The following is a 20,211-nucleotide window of genomic DNA, read 5'->3' as shown; positions in this document are numbered from 1 at the left end:
CCATTGTAAAATTGCCCATGACCCATTTAAATAAGCTGCACAACCCAGTGAATGACCACCTGCACTGTCTGTATACAAATGTAAATCAGCATTTGAAACCCAGTCTAAATCTTGGATATATGAATAGCCATTAAATTCTTTAAGAAAATATTGCCACATTTGCAAATCATCTCGTATTCCTTTGGTCAATCTTATAAAATGATGAGGTTTTTTAACATTTTTAAAAGAGCCATATAGGCGCCTCAAAAATGCTCTACCAGAGGGAAGAGCCCTTGCACAAAAAGCCAACGAACCTGTTAAAGACTGCATTTCTTTCAGAGTAATTTTTCTTTTTTCCAATACACAATTTATCTGATCTTTAAGTTTTAGAATTTTATCATCTGGTATTCTAACCAACATCTCATCTGAATCAATTAACAAACCTAAATATTCCAGTTTTGTGCAAGGACCTTCAGTTTTTTCATTTGCTATAGGAACTTCCAAGCTTGAACAAACATTTGAAAATGCAGTCATAAGAAAAAGACAGTCATCTTTATGAGCTTCTCCGACAAATATAAAATCATCAAGATAATGATCCAAATTTTCAGAATGCGTTTTATTTTTAACTGACCAATGTAAAAAGGTTGAAATTTTTTCAAATGTAGCACAACTAATAGAACATCCCATGGGCATTGTTTTTTGGATATAGTAAAGACCATTTAGTTTGATGCCAAGTAAATCAAAATCACCAGGATAACATTTAAGTAAAGGAAATGCTGATTTTATATCCATTTTAGCCATTAAAGCCGATTTCCCCATTCGTTTAACAATTTTGACTGCATTGTCAAATGATGAATAAGTGACCTTGGTAAACTGAGTATCAATAAAATCATTGATACTTTCATTCGGTGGGTAAGACAAATGAGTTATCAATCTAAGTCCACCAGTTTTCTTAGGAACTAAACCAATAGGAGAGCACCGAAGATTTGAAATAGGTTTATGTTTGAATGGGCCTGCCATTCGACCTAATGATATATCATTATTCAACTTCATTTGAGCTTCAATAGGGTTTTTTAAAACAGACAACAAATTTCTATATTCACATGAATGTCTAGGACCTTCGTAATGAATTTTAAAACCATATTTAAATCCATTCAAAAGTTCAACAGAGCTTTGCTTATCATGATATACTTCCGGAAGCTTAGAGAGTTCATTTACATTAACCGGAGATTTTCCTAGGGCCCAAATATTAAACTGGTCTGGATGTAGTTCTGAAAAATTATAAATTATCTCTTGTTAAAACCACCTTTTGAGTTTTGTCTATTATCAGAGTTGTTTACCAAAGGTGTAAAGTTATTTCTCTTAAACCTAGATGGACCAGTATTACCTTCATTGTCCATAAAGCGACGACATCGTAAAGCAGGGTGATTAAAACCACATTTGAGACATGCATGTCTGTATTGGCAATTGCGTTTATTGCAAAAACCTTTAAAATTAAAATCATAACATTTATAACCAACATTAGCCTGCTGTTGTTTTTGAGTATTGTTATTCAAAATACGCAACCATAAAAACCCATCTATGGATGACCATTTTTTTGTATGATCCCTTGATACTCTCAAACGAAATTGCTGGTCATAAGAATACCATTTTGCAACAGGGTAATCAGCCGCTGCACCCCTTATTATGGACATATATGAGAAAAGTTCACTTGCTTTTCCAGGATGCCTTTCAATAAGGACCTGGGCATAAGCAATAAAGCAATCAGTCCAATTTTCAACAGAAGTAACAGTATGGTTATTCTTAACTTTGTTTTGTATTACCAGCAGGCCTTCATTAATGCCAATGGTGTTTTCATTTGTTTGACTGTTGAAATTGTTGCGATGCATAAGAGACAAATCAACATATTCAAAATTCCAAATTTTATCCTTAAGCTTTTGACTTATAAAAATATCAACCTCATTAAAACCAGGCATCATTAGAGGTTCATCAAAAACTTCATTAACCTCACCTAAGTCAGCTAATGGAAGTTCATTCTCTTGCAATTCTACATCTGGTTGCAATTGAGGTTCATCAACTCTCCGTCTTCTAACTACAGGGGCATCTTCATCAACCTCAACTTGGGGACGCCTTCTCTCATTCCTAACTGGTGGTTGCTGTTGTTCCCTAGGAGCCCTTCTATGACAAAGTTCTCGACCGCCTCCAACCGGGTCCTGCCGACGACGCCTGCCTCTACCCCTTGGCATTGTTATTAACTATTATAATTATAAAAACAGATTAGATACATACATCAAGTATTAAAAGCCCTAATCATATTTCAAAATATAAATTCAGGTTCTTATTCAATCATTCAATTTAGATACATTAAATACCACATATAACCCACTACGTTGTCTTCAATAAACTTAATACATTTGAATGCATTAAACAACTGAAGTTGGTAAGTAAATACAATTAACTTATAAAAATGCACGTGTATCAAATAAAACATTAGCGGACATGTAAATGTTAATACGGCTTACACTACAAACATGTAATTACCTGTTTAAAGAATATCGTTCATACATTACAATCAAAACAACTGAAGTTGGCAAGTAAACACAATTAAAACAAGTATAATGTTCTTTTTAACCAAATAAAACGTCGTTATAAACGGCAAGTTAAATAACCAAGCTTAATTAATTATCCGCAAATTAATAACTTATAAAAAATGAACGTGTATCAAATTAAACATTAGCGGACATGTAAATGTTAATACGGCTTACACTACAACATGTAATTACCTGTTTAAAGAATATCGCTCATACATTACAAAGAATACAAATATATCACCTGTATTAAAGCATTTTAATTTTAATGCTATTCACTGATTAATATATGTGTGCACAAATGTAACTATTAAATAATAGTCTACTCCGTATAAAAGCTATCCAAGTACGCGATAATTTGAATTAGAACCAAACTATTGCAAGAACAACTTTCAATAAAATAAAATTATTCGTCACACATTACAGAAATAAAATCATTCGGAAAATTCAACTGCAATAAATATATCTAACACTAAAACATATGTACTTATCTTATGTCTGAATCCTGTCATTTTGTGTTCCTTCGGTTCAAATCACGCAATGAACAATTCACGAAAAGCATGCAATTTTATACCAAATAAAAGCGGGAAAACCGCTTATGAAATTAGTAGGTAAATAAAAGACGCTCAAGTCCTTCAAAATTAAAGAAAAGATAACTCAAGTTTTAGCAGACGATAATCTTAATTTATTAAATTGATTTAATGCTTAATGATTAAATCTTATTACTTAAGAAAACGTAAAATCTAAAATTAATAAAAATGGAAAGGGAGCTTATGTCAATAGATATAAACAATTTATCAAAGTTCCATAAAATTTTGTGAAAGTGTTAGTTATTGTCCAAAAATTTGAAAATCTCCCCTTTTTTAAGCATAAAAATTCATAACACGGAAATTTAAAATCTGAAATTTATAAAAATTGAAAGGGAGCTTACATCAATAGATATAAACAATTCACCAAAGTTTCATGGACATTGGTGAAAGCCTTTTTGAGTTATTGTCCGAAGTGTTGAAAATCCCCCTTTTTTATGAATAAAGCCCCATAAATCCAAAACTTAAAATCTGAAATCTATAAAAATTGAAAGGGAGCTTACATCAATAGATATAAACAATTCACCAAAGTTTCATGGACATTGGTGAAAGCCTTTTTGAGTTATTGTCCGAAGTGTTGAAAATCCCCCTTTTTTATGAATAAAGCCCCATAAATCCAAAACATAAAATCTGAAATTTATAAAGATTGAAAGGGAGCTCACATCAATAGATATAAACAATTCACCAAAGTTTCATGGACATTGGTGAAAGCCTTTTTGAGTTATTGTCCGAAGTGTTGAAAATCCCCCTTTTTTATGAATAAAGCCCCATAAATCCAAAACATAAAATCTGAAATTTATAAAGATTGAAAGGGAGCTTACATCAATAGATATGAACAATTCGCTAAAGTTTCATGGACATTGGTGAAAGTGTTTTTTGAGTTATTGTCCGAAGTGTGGACGACGGACGGACAGACAGACGGACGGACGGACAGACAGACGAACGGACTGACAGACGGACGGACGGACAGACAGACGGACTAACAGACGGACAACGGTATACCATAATACGGCCCGTCTTTTAGACGGGCGTATAAAAATGATAAAAATGAAACCACTACATTGTATACGTATCTACAGCTCTCTGGTTATCCAAAACAAGAACATAGATATGAGAGAGAGAAGGAAAGAGGAGATTTATAGGAAATAGAAAAGGAAATAGAAAATCCGACTGTTACATTTTACAAAATGCTAAATGAATGAATGAATGAATTTTATTTGCAAAAGCATATAGAACATGCTGTGGCAATACATAATATATACATACTGTGACAAAAGACTGGTAACAGATAAGAGAACAATACAATAATAACATACATAATGTAGCTAACCAATAATATCAGATCTAGCTTTCCATGCACTCTTTAAATAGTTACAGAGCTTAATTGTTAGAGATCTAGAATTAGCTTTCAACAAACAAGATAGTTTAAAAATAGTAGGCCATGAACAATAATAGCGCGGCAAAAACAATATTCTAATTGCCCTATATGCTGGACATACCAATACAAAATGAAATTCGTTCTCAACACATTGCATATTACAACATACACAAAGACGCATTTCTCTTGGTATATCAGAGAAGCGACCAACTTCAACATTAAGTTTCAATGTACTACTTCGTAGTTTTGTAAGAATGTTACTACTATTAATGTAGCCAAAATAATTTTCAAGACAAAAATCAAACTTTATGCTACTATACACACTTAATTTCTCAGTCACATATATCTGCTGACCATTTTTGTAGATATTGGTCTTTAATGCGTGTCTTTATAACATCAAACGATATATCAATAGTATTCTGATCAATCCAAATATGATTCATTCCAAGACTAAAAAAAAAAATCACGCACATTAGATGCCCAATTAATTTTACCATGATTTGCATCGTCATATAAAATTTTATATACATCATATATACAAAAGCTGGTTTATATGTAACAATACGTAACCAATATTTTAAGATTATTTTTTTTCTCAAAACATACATAGGTAGATGACCAAGTTCGCCACAAAGAAAACTAATAGGAGCACGTTTACCTAATTTTAAAACAAACCTACAAAAACGGTTATGAATAATCTCTATGTCGTTGGCACGGTGAAAACCCCATATTTCGGAAGAATAGTTCAGTACCGATCCAACCATACTGTCATAAAGAAGACATTGTTGCTTTATAGAAATGTAAATATTATCTAAACATTTTAAGAGTGATGAGAGAGCTCTTGATCCTTGTTGTGATAGTCGCTTTTGCGTGTGTAAGAATTTCCCGTTAAAGTGCATCAACATTCCAAGGTAAACGTATGAATTTACGATTTGAAGTTCTTGATTGTTATATATGAAATGATTGTTTACAGGTTGCCATCCATTTCTAAACACAACTATCTTAGTTTTATCAGTGTTAACTTCTATGTTCCATTTTCTACAGTATTTGGATAGGTTGTCAAGTAGCTGTTGAAGAAGTTTGGCAGATTTGGCAAATAAGACAGTGTCGTCTGCAAAAAGTATCAAATAAATTAAAAGACCGTTCAGGTTCACTACATCTTCATTATCTGTAACAGTTATATCTTCAATAATATCATTAATAAAATAGAGGAATAATAAAGGAGATAAAGGTTCGATTTGTTTTACTCCTAATAAATTGTCAAAGGCATCTGAAAGAAGTCCACCAGATCTTACTCGAAGACGCACAGACGTATAAATTGATTTAATTATGACCACAAATTTACTGCTGACTCCATTGCGAAGTAATTTATAAATCAAAATTCTCCTGCTTAATTTATCGAACGCTTTTCGAAAGTCAACGAAAGCGCAGTATAGTTTCGTTTTTTGTTGAAGAATATGTACAATTATACCATGTAAAACAAAAATAGCATTAATAGTTGAATGTCCAGGACGAAAGCCAAATTGATTGTCGATTAGTTTATCTTCGTCCTCGGACCATTCTAGTAATCGAGTAGTTAGAATAGACGTGAACAGTTTTGATAAGACGCTCACTAAAACAATGGGTCGATAGTTATTTGGATCGGTCAAATCTCCACTCTTAGGAACAGCAATAACAATACCATCTGCCAAAGTATCAGGAAAAGTTCCACTTTCAAAAGTATAGTTGAAAAGTTTATTTAGAATTGGAGCAAAAAATGTTGGACTTGCAGCAAACATTTCACTAAAAAAATATGAAACGCTTCACGAATTTGCGTGTAATGATTAAACGTATAACCATTTAACTAAAAAAAAATTAATAAAAAAAACCTTTGCCTTCTGTCTACAGCTCTCCGGCTGTATGAAACAAGAAAATAGATATGAGAGAGAGAAGGAAAGAAATCAAATCGATACAAAGTTATAAAAGTAACACTAGCTTTAGTGAGCTTTTAAAATCCACAGTTATAGATTTCACCACTATAACTCGGGAAAACGATATTTCTCCACTCTCGACCGGTTTTTTTAATTATTTTTTAAAGGGCACGCCTCGCTTCAAATTTAACTGTCTCGAGTGGAGCAATATCGTAACAAACGTGTTGCAGTGATGGAATCTATATGTCATCGTGTTATCATACTTAAATTATCGAGTGGTGCCAAACTGAAAGTGAGGTCGTCGCGTTTAAATTCATGGGAAATTGGACAAAAATCTGTTCGGATGCGTTATCGGTACTCTTTGCTAAATATTTACATGTTGGCAATTTTACTTACAGCTATTTTCCTAATGTATGTAGTTTAAAGGTTTGGTTGGCTTACTTGATTTGTTTGTATAAATGTTTGCTCAAGCATTCAATAACAGCATACATTGTACAAGATCCGTTAATTAGAATGTACTAGTAAAACTCAATTTCAATTTCAATATTTTATTGGAAAGAGCACAATAGAGACGTTATCCAAATACAGACAATTATAATATTAAAAGAACATATAAATGAAATAAAGATGCAGGTGACAAGTCATAAGCCAATTCTATGTTTACCAATACATTATAAACTGATATTGATACCATAAACGTATACATCAGTATTATTCAAGATTTTCATAAATTTACTTAAACACACAATATAAGATATATGATTTATATATGTGTGTATATGCACTAACAATATTATGAATTTAAAACTCAATAAAAATACATGAGCAAACAGTTAAAAAAAAACAATACAGGCCTTAAACTACACAAATTAGGGAAATACGTGTATTCAACTAATTTTACAGTGAGGTAACTTCTTTAGACTATTTTTTTAAAAAAGAGGAGCAGTGGAACTGTTGATGTCTATTTGTGTGCGTCTAGCATGTACAGTAAACCAACTAATTTTCGCGTGCGATTTATTTTTGCGACTTTCGAGAGTAAAAAAAAAATTGAAAACATCAATCACTGTGAATATATCAAATCGTTACCAGGTAAACTACATGGAAACAACATGATTCCTCCTTTGAATAAAAATGGATACTTACCTCTAACGTCAAGTATGGACTGTTCAGGTCGTGCATCAAATATGTCTAAATTGTATCCAATTTGTTGGACTCCGATCATGAGAAGTACGCCGAAAACTAAGAAAATAATTAAGTTTCTCATATTATTTCTAATTTTAGCTTAGTATATACATGTATACAATTGCGTGTGAAATAAAGCCCACATCTGCTGTAATGGTGAATCTTTAATTTATGCAAGAAGATGACCAGTCCAGTAATAACCAGAAATAAGTTGAACAATGTAAATCAATGCATTAATGTCTAATTCAGACGACGAATTTCATCTTACATGCATATGAATAAATTATGGATTAAGTTTTGTTTGTTTATTGTCCTGATGAAGAACAAAAGTTTAAGGATGTTCGCAATTATTGTTTGTTTTTAACTTTTTGTTAGATATTAGACATCCCTGATTTTTATCTATGATATTGCCTGTAAACATTTTGCCAGCTAACCCTTACTTTTCTTTTCGTTATTTCTATTTATATTATTGAAAAAGACTTTTTTAAATCTTATATTATCCTTGTTATTTTTTTTTTTTAGTTTTTGAAAGAAAAAAAAGGTGCGAATGTTAGATAAATGAAAAAAAAAATCAATGGCTTATATATCTCGAAAACGCACTTCATGTTTTCTTCTTTTTCAGTTCCTTTATCTATATATACAATTAATTTGTAACGAGCTTTTAAAAGGCTTGTTATTTTGAAACAGAGAAGCAAATAAGTGGATGTACGACCTCTACGCCTCCTGGTCCGTGGATTGTGTTGACTCAATGCTAAACATATAGAAATTTTATAGAAAATAAACTGCATTTCCCCTTGTATTCTCATAGTTGGCAATGTAGTGTTTGAAAGATAGAGGATTATTGCATGCAATGATTTCCTTTAAACAATTTTAAATTTAGATATTGGTAATTTTGAAAATCAAATATAAATATGTACTAATTCAAGTAAACCTTTTAAGGTGCGCTCGACTTTCGTTACTCAGCACGAGTAATTTTGGAATTCAAATGTTGTTTAGGACTTTTTGCAAACAATAAACGCTAGCACATTATAGAAAACATAGTAAGTAGTCTATGTAATGAATTTTATAACCAAATTCTCAGTACTAAAGTCTGTGGATTTTCTACAAAAATTTGCCATAAAACCCCCTTTTTCTGTTAAATGCAATGAAACAATGAATAATAATGCTTTGCACGAAGTTTCCCCTTAGTATATGTACACAATGGCTAGTCTCTATTAATATTTATTATCTTTACTGTTTTGAAAAGATAAGTAAAACTTATAAAACTAACCTTCCACGAAACATAGAGCGAATATAACTTTCACGCACGACATCTTGGACAGTCTTGCCTCTTGGTTAAAGAGTAATATGGTTTTGTCTATTTTTAGAATCCTATTAAATGCCATGAACGAAATTTACATTGTTAAGCGCGTAAAATCAATCAGGGGTCTTTAAAGGAGATTGATAAGATATAAAAAATAACAATTTAAAACAGTTAGATTTGTTTTTATTTTTGCTGAATTTGTTTCAAAGCAACGTGATGTTTTTTTGAAGTTTCTGTTCCATATTTAATTAATTATTTAATAAAAAAAAAATGTATGTTAATAATAATTATAAAGAGTTGTACCTCAAAATGAGATATAACGCATATCAATGTTTGCTATAAACATCTTTGCCTGCAGACGGAGACAAAAGAAAGCCACATGGTTACTAGTATACGGATAAAGTCAACATGCCAAGAAATTGCCTCCGTTGAAATTCTGCAAACACCCTATACACCAAATTACATGGATGATAAATAATATTGACCATTTGGTGTATGGCTGTGTTCTAATCAACACGTATATGAAGGTCATAAATAAATTTGTTGAATGATCGAAATCAAATCTTTAACTACTAATGGGTGCCGTAGGATGTCGACCGGAATTTTTAGCGAGGATTTCCTTGCATGACTGAACAAAAATCGAGTAAAAGTCCCACGTAAAGTAAAATAAACAAAAATGAGCAAGGTCGAGAGACCCGCTGTAGCTCACCCGCGTCTTACGTGCGGTCAAAGTCGCTATGTGCCTGTCCAAAGCAGGACATGGTTGTCCTGTGTTCCAATGTAATATAGTTGTTACATGTATTAGCTGAAATCTTATTATTAATTTTGCATGAACATTTAATATCGCATTTTGTTATCCCGGATATGGGTACAGTTTACTATTTTGTTATTTTTAACATGCATGAGATCGTCAAACTTAGTTGTTAGTCGAAATAGATATACATGTACTATAAGGCATGGCCTTATCCATGACAAAACAATATTTTACAAAGTTTTTAACGTGCTTTAATATCTTTGTGTATGAATTTCCTCTTGTAGAAGAAATCGAAATATTTTACAATGCGTTTAAAAATACCTATGACAGTCCATTCAATATACTGACCATGCAGCTCCATGTAGTTATGGGTTACAGTAGGTCACGCTGAGCAATTACACTGACACTGTTACATGTAAGCAAATAAAAATCAAATACTAGTAGATTTAAAAAAAAAAAGAAAAAGAAAGATGTTCGTGTGCCAAATTAATGATAAAATACAACGCTGCATGCACCAGAGATGAATTGACGTAGAATGTAACAAATGTAGGCCATCTTACGGCATTCGACAATAAGCAAACCACATACCGCATTGTAAGCTTTAAAAGGACACGAAATACAAAATGTGCAACAAGACAACGAACAACCTGAGTTATGTACACAACACAATGGTTGTCGTTCGTTTGTGTGTGACATATTTGTTTTTTGTTCATTCTTTTATATAAATAAGACCGTTAGTTTTCTCGTTTGAATTGTTTTACATTGTCATATCGGGGCCTTTTATAGCTGAATATGCGGTATGGGCTCATTGTATAGGCCGTGCGGTGACCTATAATTGTTAATGTCTGTGTCATTTTGGTCTCATGTGGACAGTTGTCTCATACCGCAATCATACCACACATGTTCTTTTTTTATATTTTATATTTACAAGATGAAAATCAAATATAATATTCAGCAACAAACGAGAACTGGTTCATAGGCTCCTGACTTGGGACAGGCAAAGGTATGCATGATGCACCGGGATCAAATAAGACTGCTGACACCAAGCATTGTTCCCTTAAACTGGGACAGCGTTGTTACAGTTCAACATAAGGCCACACCTATATATATTATCTTGTTTTGCGGATTTTTTCACTTTAACAATTGAGGCACAATCTGAAAATCGGGGTTGTATGTGTGTGTGTGTGTGTGTTGTTTTATATAATAAAAAAAAATATATATAACAATCCAGACTCTCGTGTAGGCAAATAATAAGAATTACAGTTCAAAAGCATATATCAGTGCCAGATTGCTTTCTACTCAAAGGGACCACAATCTTGTTGTTTAGGGAAAAACTAAATTATACTCTGTGTTCTGAGCGCATGTTTGTATGGGTTGTTTTCAATGTGCACCACATTTTTTATTTTATTTCTTTATAGACGGAAAATAAAATTATGCAGATATATTATATTCATTCGATAAAAACATGTCACTGTACCATAAGATTGCTCATTGTGAACATACAATGATCGATAAACACAGAGTAAATAAAGGCAACAGTAGTATACCGCTGTTCAAAACTCATAAATCCATGGTCAAAAAACAAAATCGGGGTAACAAACTAAAACCGAGGGAAACACATTAAATATAAGAGGAGAACATTGACATAACACTAAAATGTAACATACACAGAAACGGACCGAGCATCAGACAAAATCCCACGAGAATAACAAATATAACATCAAAACCAAATACATGAATTTTGGACAGACAAGTACCGTGACAAGTCTTATTGCAATGTGAATTTACACTCAAAAATAAGAGAAAACAAACGACGCAACGTTAAAATGTAACACACACAGAGACGAACTATATTATAACCATGGCCATATTCATGACTTGGTAAAGGACATTTTTAAAGGAAAAAATGGTGGGTTGAACCTGGTTTTGTGGCATGCAAACCTCGCACTTTTATTGCCATGTGAAATATAACATCAAAATGACAACACAACACCACAGGACTACAATATAGATAAATAAGTAAAATTTATATAATACATTTAATGCTTAAATACAAAAATATATTCATATATGACAGAACAAATGAGAACGAGGCTTTACTGGTTGCAGTGTTTAAATTACATGCGTCCTCATTACAACACGTGGTGCATATCCAACTACTTCCGGTTTGATCACATGGGACGGATTCCGAATGTTCTTTTATTTGCAGGTGACACGATGAATTTTTCGTACATGTCTTAATTATTGAAAGCTGTTCGCTTACCTCTGTAAAAAAAACGAAAATAGATAAACACATTACTGAACATGTTAAACCATTGTAAATTATAATTTTGGAAATTTCGTACTAGAATGTACGTAAAAATTACTGAGCCTCCTCGAGTTTTTTTTTAATATTTATTATGTGATTACTATGACGTTTTTATAGTGGCTGTTTGATAACTAGACCAAGTATTTCTAAATATGAAATCCTTAATGATCTGACAACAGTATCACAACTTATGCTTTCCGAATAAGTCTTTTTGAAAGTTTTTCTAGCTTTTGATATGAATGCCGACATTTTTGTGCTTTGTAAAGAATATTACCATAAAATATTGGATATGACAACCTTGTCTTACAAGTATCGAATCCTGTTATAACTGAGTATGACAATGTCGTCTTACAAGAATAGATTTCTGAATCACAAATGGCACATTGCTTCAAATTATAGTATACCTGAGTATGACAATGTTTTCTTACAAGCATCGAATAATGAATCACAAATGGATCATATTGCTTATGATTATATTAACCTGAGTATGACAATGTTGTCTGCCAAGTATCAATTCCTGAATCACAAATGAATCACTTTGCTTTAGATCATAATTACCTGAGTATGACACTGTTGTCTGGCAAGTATCGAATCCTGAATCACATTGCTTCAGATTATATTCTCCTACGCACAGAAAATTGTTTCGTTCGTTTTCACATTTATAGCACATGAGTCCATGACAATCTGAAAGAAAAAAAAACAATAACATTACTGTTACTGTTAATGAATCAATTAAGTTTTCACACATGGAAGATAACTCTTATTTATTTTAAATCGAACACATGTACCAGTAACAGTATGAGGATCACACCTAATTAGCCAAAAACTTTAAAAAGAAAACACTTAGCACTTGGTGGTAAAGATTAAGAGAACAGTCTGGTTTGCTCGGAATTAGTCGATCAAGTACAAAGTGAGACACATATGCATATCACGCAACATTCTAATTAACATCTTAAGCATGCATGAAACGGTTGTAACTGAATTCTTAAAAGTCATTCACGAATTCAAGAGTTTCTACGGTATCTTTCGGTGTTTTTCATTTGTTTACATGCATAATAGTATCATAAGCTATATCAAATGTATTTTGTTCGTACCTAAAACCGATGAACAAACCATATGTTAATGGTTGCATTACAATAAATCAAATCAGAACGTTTTATGTAAACACTAGTACAAATATTACCTACAACTCATTACTGTGATTCGGAAACATTAATAAATTGATGCGTTTGTATCGATGAGTTGCTGTCTTTTCTACATAAATATACCTACATACCCATTTCAAATGTATTAACATTGGCTTTGTTAAATGTTAAATATTTACATTAATATATCTATCATACAATAGAAATTTCATAAAAAAAAAATTAAGGATCATTCAGTTTTCTACAAAAGAAAAAAAGCACATGCTATATATCCGGTTACGGGAGTTTCTCGCTGCGTTGAATACCCATTGGTGGCCTTTGGCTGTTATCTGCCTTTTTTCTCGGGTTGTTGTCTTTTTGACATAATATTATTCCCTATTTCCATTCTCAACTTTAACTCAATTTGTGCGAACAAAAGTTATGTTTTACATAGACCAAGTTTAGCACACCAAACACATCACAGTCTCCGACCGCCTAATTAGACACCAATGAAACGAATAAACGAAAAAAATATATATATATTTTTTAATCTTAACACCTGAAAGAATAATGTTTTATGGTTGCCATGATCTAATTTTATTTTTCCTATCAATCATTTATTTTGATAGCTTACAACTACAGCGTGTATTCCCTGTGGAGCCTCATCGTGACACGGGAAATTCAGACGTAAAGCGTTGAAGCAAACGTTACGTGTTATATCCAAATACCTAAATGTGATTTCTTACAAGTTATGTAAGACCACAAGGGACTATATTCCAAAGTATTACTGTCAAACTAATCTAATTTTAGATTTAATTGTCTGGAACATTAAAGAAACTGAAGCTATCATCACCACGGCGTGTTATTGGAATTGCATACGTTGTTTATTCAGCTTTCCGAAAGAAATAACGATTTCCTATATATGGAAAGAGCACTTTCTGACAGTGGTGTATTGTGTTGATCTCTTGTGAAGAGTTGTCTCACTGGGAAATTATACCACATATCTTCTTGTTTTTATAAATAATGAAATACTATTTCTTTCTATGAAGATGATACGATTATGTAGGAGTCTGAAATGTCTGGATCCGCCACTGAGTAACACTACTTCTGCTAGGCAGATTTATAATTCTCAAATATCGAAATCAAAACTGAACGTTTTTTTGATTTTTTGTTTAATTAATGTAAAATAGGTTTGAGTATGAATTAAGCTAGTTATATATCTTTTTCCATCGCATATATAATCAAGAATATTAAAATACGGTAAAAGACATTAAGGATTAAGATCAGATCGCGTAACAAAGGTACAATCATGGACACTTAACAGCTGTACATTAATGTTTCTGATGCATGCATATTTGTCAATATTTAACCCATTGATGATAAGTATTTTAACAACGTAAAACAATGAACTCTATCGATAACAATCGGTTATAATGTACATTTGTAATGAATTGAATTAAATCAAATTATTCATATTCACGGATTTCTATTTTGACCTTCCGTTAACTTTTAAAAACAATGTTTAGGAAGATATTAAGCTAACGATTATGTTATGTAGGGGGTGTCATTGGGGGGTTCCAATCCCGGATCCCGCTTTCTGTTTTGTCAGATTCCTGTATCCCGCTTACATTATGTACGTAAGCAATTCTCATTTTTTTGTCATTTCCAGGGTCCCGCAAGACCTCATCTCCCGTTTTCACGACACAATAATTTGACTTTCACGTTTCACCCTTACGAAAAATCAGCAATCCCGCGTCACGCTAAGACCCCAATGAGACCCACTATGTATTGTTTGCTGTCGTAGTTTGTTAAGTCCGTATAATTCCTCCAGTCGACAAAATAAGCAAGAATGTGTCTACAGTACACACATGTCCCATCCACACTATCATTTGCTATTTTAAGTGGACCGTGAAAATGGGATAAAAACTCGAAATCGGCATTAAAACTAGAAAGATTATATCATAGAGAACATGTGTACTAAGTTTCAAGTAAATTGGACTTCAACTACTTTATCAAAAACTACCTCGACCAAAAACTTAAACCTGAAGCGGGACAGACCAGGCGGATGAAAGAACAGACGAACGAACGAACGGACGGACGCACAGACATGATAACATGATGCCCATAATAACAACACAAGAGACCGAAAAACAAAGGTGGTTGTAATATCCGGTGGCAAATAAGAACAATGAAAAAAGAACGCGATAACGTGTCAGAGTTTAAAAAATGACGATACTGTATCCGTAAATTGGGTACATACTCTGTTTTTTTTGCTTTTTATATGTTTTTGAGTTTTAGTGAGCCCCCTGTACCTGCACAAGTACACATTTTTGTTTAGAGGCCAGCTTTAGCCTGCCTCAAGGTTTTGATATTCTCCGCTCGGCATTGAAGACCTATTGGTGGCTTTGGGTTGTTTTCTTTTCTTTGGTTGGGTAGCGACATTGTACCTGTATGACGGGATTGCTTCACTTAGAAAATGTGGTAGATTCTTAGTCAACCGTAAGCGGATAAGCTGAGGAAGAACTTCTGTAGCTCAGTCGGATAACGCGCTGCCTAATTACACAGAGGAATATATAGAATCGATGGAAACAATTTCTGATCGAAATGTTCTTAGAAATCTGATGTTCAGTAGTTTATTTGTCGTTTGTTGATGTGGTTCATCGTTTTTTTCCCGTTTTTATATAGATTAGGCCGTTGGTTTTCCTGTCTGAATGGTTTCATTCTGGTAATTTTGAGGCCCTTTATAGCAACCTGTTTGGTTTGTGACAAAACTCCGTGTTGAAGGCCGTACTTTGACCTGTTTAATTTTTACACATTGTGACTTGGATACCGTGGAGAGTTGTCTCATAAGCACTCACACCACATCTTCTTATTTCTATTATTGAGGAGATCAACTAATCTCTTGCAACATTTTCCTATTTGCTTTAATACAAAAAAAAAGAATACGAATTACTATTGTTGAAGAAATCAATTTGACTCTTCTCTTGGGAGATTTACAAATAATGAAAATGTTAGATACATCTCATTACTAGCTTTCAACAGACCGTTGTCTTCAATTATATGGATTTATTACTAGAGAAGATAATAAAGTGTAGAATATCATTTGAGAGAGATGAAACAAGAAAAATAGAATCGATGGAAACATTTTCTTAGCCGAGTGTTCCTAGATTGCAACTAATGCTTCGATATTAAGGTGTAACGGTTTACCACACATGGTCTGGCAAAGTAACACAGCATGTTACTGCTGATTACAATGAAGTGTCATAAGAATTATTCTTATTCTTATGACACTATATATATAGTCACATTTTATGTACCACGTGTTATTCCTAAAGCAACTGCATCACTCTATAAAACTTTTCATTCATGATAACACGTGGTCTACACCCCAATGAATTTACAAAAAGAAGCATTCAATTTCTTAAATAGGATTGGTAAAACTGTTTGAAAAAAAGAACATAAGAATTTGAAATTTCCCAGAAGTCTATGACATATTAACCCTAAAATAGTTTCCGTTTTGAAGTTGTACGTTTTCTCTATATCGAGTTTTATGAATTGGAAAGAGTACGTGACAGATGCGTACATTTATACAATGGAAGGGGTAGTGGTGATTAGATACGTTTTATTACTGGAACATCATAATAATGTTAAGGAATATGATCAAGTTTTAAGAAATTTCATGCAAAACATAAAAGTTGTTAAATAACATGTATAATTTGGAAAAGAAATGAAGTGAAATGAAAAATATAATAAAATTAAGTGAAGATTATGGAGTTATTCCCTCATTCAGACTTTCATCGTGCATTTTATGTAATTTACATCTGGACGATCATGACCATGGGTTAATGTAAAAATCGTTGGTAGTTTGAACAAAAATTCAAATAATATACATTTAAAAAAAATCTATGAATACCCTTAACCGTAGTGGCACTTACATTTCTATCGACAATGATTCTGTTTTCATGTCTTGTGTCAACATTATGTTGCAAATTGTAAACGACTGTATCGCTTTATTTGGAATCGATTTTTTGGCAATAAGTCGTAGACTAGTGCGATTTTTCAGGACTTCAATCTATTATAATGCGACTATTTTTAAACAACTGTATCGCTTTCGCAGGCGAATTTAGCGGTAAATCCAGGTTCCGGTCACACTTATTTTATTACTTTAGCGAATCACTCAAGCATGACTGGAGCGGGTCCCCTCTTAAGAGGTCATTGGGGGCACTCGTTTGCAAATATCTGGTATTGGTACTGGTTTTATTTGCATTGAATCTAACATGTTGTTTATACAAATTAAATAAGTCACGACTATTACTTGTGTATTGTGAAACTTTTACAACTTCATTGCTTTATTCTGAATAGAATACGTTCTCAATACAAATCAAATAAGTTTCAGAGAAATGGAAATTTCTGTAGGCTGCATTCTAATATTACTTGTCTCAACATTATAAAGCAAACGTTTAACATCTGCATCGCTTACAACTAATTTCCTAGAGCATGTAGATCAAGACTTTAGTTAGCTTGCTTGCTTTGTTTTTATATTGTACAATCAATAGGATATATATATAATACCAAATTAAATTAAAATATTATATATGTAGGTTAAATTATAGATATAGGAATGAGACAACTCTCCATCCAAGTAACAATATAAAAAGTAAACCATTATAGGTTAAAGTAAGGCCTTCAACACGGAGCCTTGGCTATATATATTGTTTAAAGATGTCAATCTTATTTACAAAGCTTTTATAAAAAAATATAAAATCAAAGCAAGCAAGCCAACCAAAGTTTTGCTTTACATGCATTAGGAAATTAGCTGTAAAGCCTTTACTTGCATGGAATCTAATACTTTCTTAAAATAGGTTAAATAAGTCGCAAAGTAATGTAAATTTCTGTAGAATGCAACCAATTAATTTTTTCAACACCATAATGCAAACTTTTAACAACTGTATCGCTTAAAGCCTTTACTTGCATGAAATCGATTACTTTGTTAAAACAAAATAAATAAGTCGCAAAGTAATGTGAATTTCTGTAGTTGCAACCTATTACTAGTGTCAAAATTATGGTGCAATCTTTCAAACAACTGATTTTTCTTTACTCTATTTGAAAATCAAATCGAATATTTTGTCACTACAAATTAAATAAGCCACAGCGTAATGGGAATTCCTATAGACTACATTCTATTACTTGTTTCAACATTACAATGTAAACTGTCAACAACTGTATCACTTTATTCTGAATAGAAGACTTTGTCAATACAAATTAAATAAGTTGCTTAGACATGAGAATTCTATAGCATGTACGCACTGCAATCTATTATTTGTTTCCGATAGCTAACGACTTTACGGTTGTCAAGGATTTAAATGAGGAAAAATACCTTCGAGACTTTTAACATTAGTGAAAATAACTTTTATATTCGGTTAAATGGTAGGCATTGTCTAATGGTTGTGACATACCGGTCCACTTAAATATTTAAAGACAATTTATCGGGTTTTCAGATATTAATTCATCTTATGTAGTCTAGTGTCCAGCGCTAGAGCGTAGCTTTGTTCTGCGGGCAGTGCACGAATAAAGTCTGTATGCTGGCAGTCTTGGGCCGTTCGAGGCCCCGAATTGGTCCAGGACATAGTTGTTAAATGCTACGCTAGTGAGTTGCCTTGTGAGTATGCTAGATAACTCGACAAAGACACACTCAACTTTCAGGAAACATTATGTAACAGTATACTACATAAAAAAGGCCATTACATAAGATTACAAATTCTATATAATGTCTTTGAATTAATCATAGGACCGAGCTTTTGCTGCATGGTTTTAGATATGGCAAAAACGTCCTTCAACAATAGTCAACTGGCTATACATCTTGCTCTAAACTAGTCTGGATAAGACAGTTGTCATCAAATGTTTTAGAGAATTTACATATCTGTCTTTGGCGCCAAATTACGAATTTGACAAAATTATCAATTATTATATATAACAGCTGACTTTCTGACTTTGTCATTGGTAAAGCACACCAGCATGTAGCGGGATGAAACGGATTGATTAAATCTAAATAGCTTCTAGTTCTTTTTATGTTATAAGACAGCAACCAAACGAAACAAAAAAGAACATAAAAAGCGTCTATAGGGGTCAACTATAGTCTTGTAAACTGATAAGTGATTTTCAAATCATGAATATATATTTACTAATTTCATTCACAGATGTATACCACTTACACTTAGATTAAAATGTATCTTATATGCTTAGCACTCATGTCGACTGTACTACAATAGTTTAAATTATTGCAACCGTTTCAATTTTATAGTGGTTTTCTTTCGATGAGAAGCGACTAGCAAGGAGTAAACATGTTCACAAAGTACCGACAAATACATTTAGGAGAATTAAGGTGGTCTACCACCTTTTCTGCACAACATTTGTGTTTGTTTGTTTTCTGCTTTTTTAGTCTAATTTGTTATTTGTTAAAAGGAGGTAGACCTAGGTTAAGGGAAATAACTCTTAAAATCATCAGTACGTTTGTGTCAAACATTTTTATAAATATATTCTAAGCTTCTATGTTAGATTATTTCCCATCTTTTTCAGGTAAATGCTTAAACTACATTGATGATACTTGACTTTTTACAAACGCATAACTGATCTAAAGAGTTATCTCCCTGAACCATGGTCTTCCCTCTTAATTCGGCCTACCTTTACAAACTATATACATGAATCTTTCGATCTTTGGCAAATGTGTTATTGTCGTTAAATAGTACATGTATTAATACACAAACCTGTACATAAATAGACCATGACCACTGCAAATATGATTAAAACTTCCATAAATATCTCCATTCAATATCTTGCACTCATATTTTCATTTCTACTTTCTTTTTGAATGAACTGTAATTGAAAGTAACAGCAAGGGGGATATTTGTTACATAAGTTAATATATTGGAATATTGACATTTGTTGTCAAAGTCACATGGGCTGCAGCAAAAATAACGACATCATATATCAATACTTGCTTACGGCAAATTCAACTTCCTTCTTTATACATTGTATCTGTTCACATACAGACTTTGATTTTGCAAAGCAGTAGCCCACTAAATTGAACTACGATTAACA

General features: G+C 32.5%; 1 protein-coding gene across 1 annotated transcript; it reads right to left on the bottom strand.

The window, feature by feature from the left end:
- Positions 1 to 11,706: 11,706 nt before the first annotated feature.
- LOC134695426 (uncharacterized) lies at positions 11,707 to 19,983 on the bottom strand. Its single transcript, XM_063556675.1, has 3 exons — positions 19,878 to 19,983; positions 12,548 to 12,673; positions 11,707 to 11,946 (listed from the first exon to the last, which is right to left on the bottom strand). The coding sequence occupies exons 1-3, from the start codon at positions 19,936 to 19,938 to the stop codon at positions 11,708 to 11,710; spliced, it is 426 nt and encodes a 141-aa protein (XP_063412745.1). The 5' UTR covers positions 19,939 to 19,983; the 3' UTR covers position 11,707.
- Between the last annotated feature and the right edge of the window lie 228 nt (positions 19,984 to 20,211).

The sequence above is a fragment of the Mytilus trossulus genome, chromosome 13, assembly GCF_036588685.1.
Source record: "Mytilus trossulus isolate FHL-02 chromosome 13, PNRI_Mtr1.1.1.hap1, whole genome shotgun sequence".
Classification (NCBI taxonomy): Eukaryota; Metazoa; Mollusca; class Bivalvia; order Mytilida; family Mytilidae; genus Mytilus; species Mytilus trossulus.
The sequence above is the reverse complement of the archived record's forward strand: the minus strand, read 5'-3'. Positions and strand labels throughout refer to the sequence as shown.

Bases quoted from the DNA above. Each gene is read 5' to 3' on its own strand.
- LOC134695426 (XM_063556675.1), bottom strand. From the start codon at position 19,938: ATGGAGATATTTATGGAAGTTTTAATCATATTTGCAGTGGTCATGGTC. The intron at 12,674-19,877 runs GTTTGTGTATTA...TTTTTCTTTCAG, and splicing joins CATGGTCTATTTATGTACAG to ATTGTCATGGACTCATGTGC. The intron at 11,947-12,547 runs GTAATTATGATC...TTTTTTTTACAG, and splicing joins GACAACAGTGTCATACTCAG to AGGTAAGCGAACAGCTTTCA.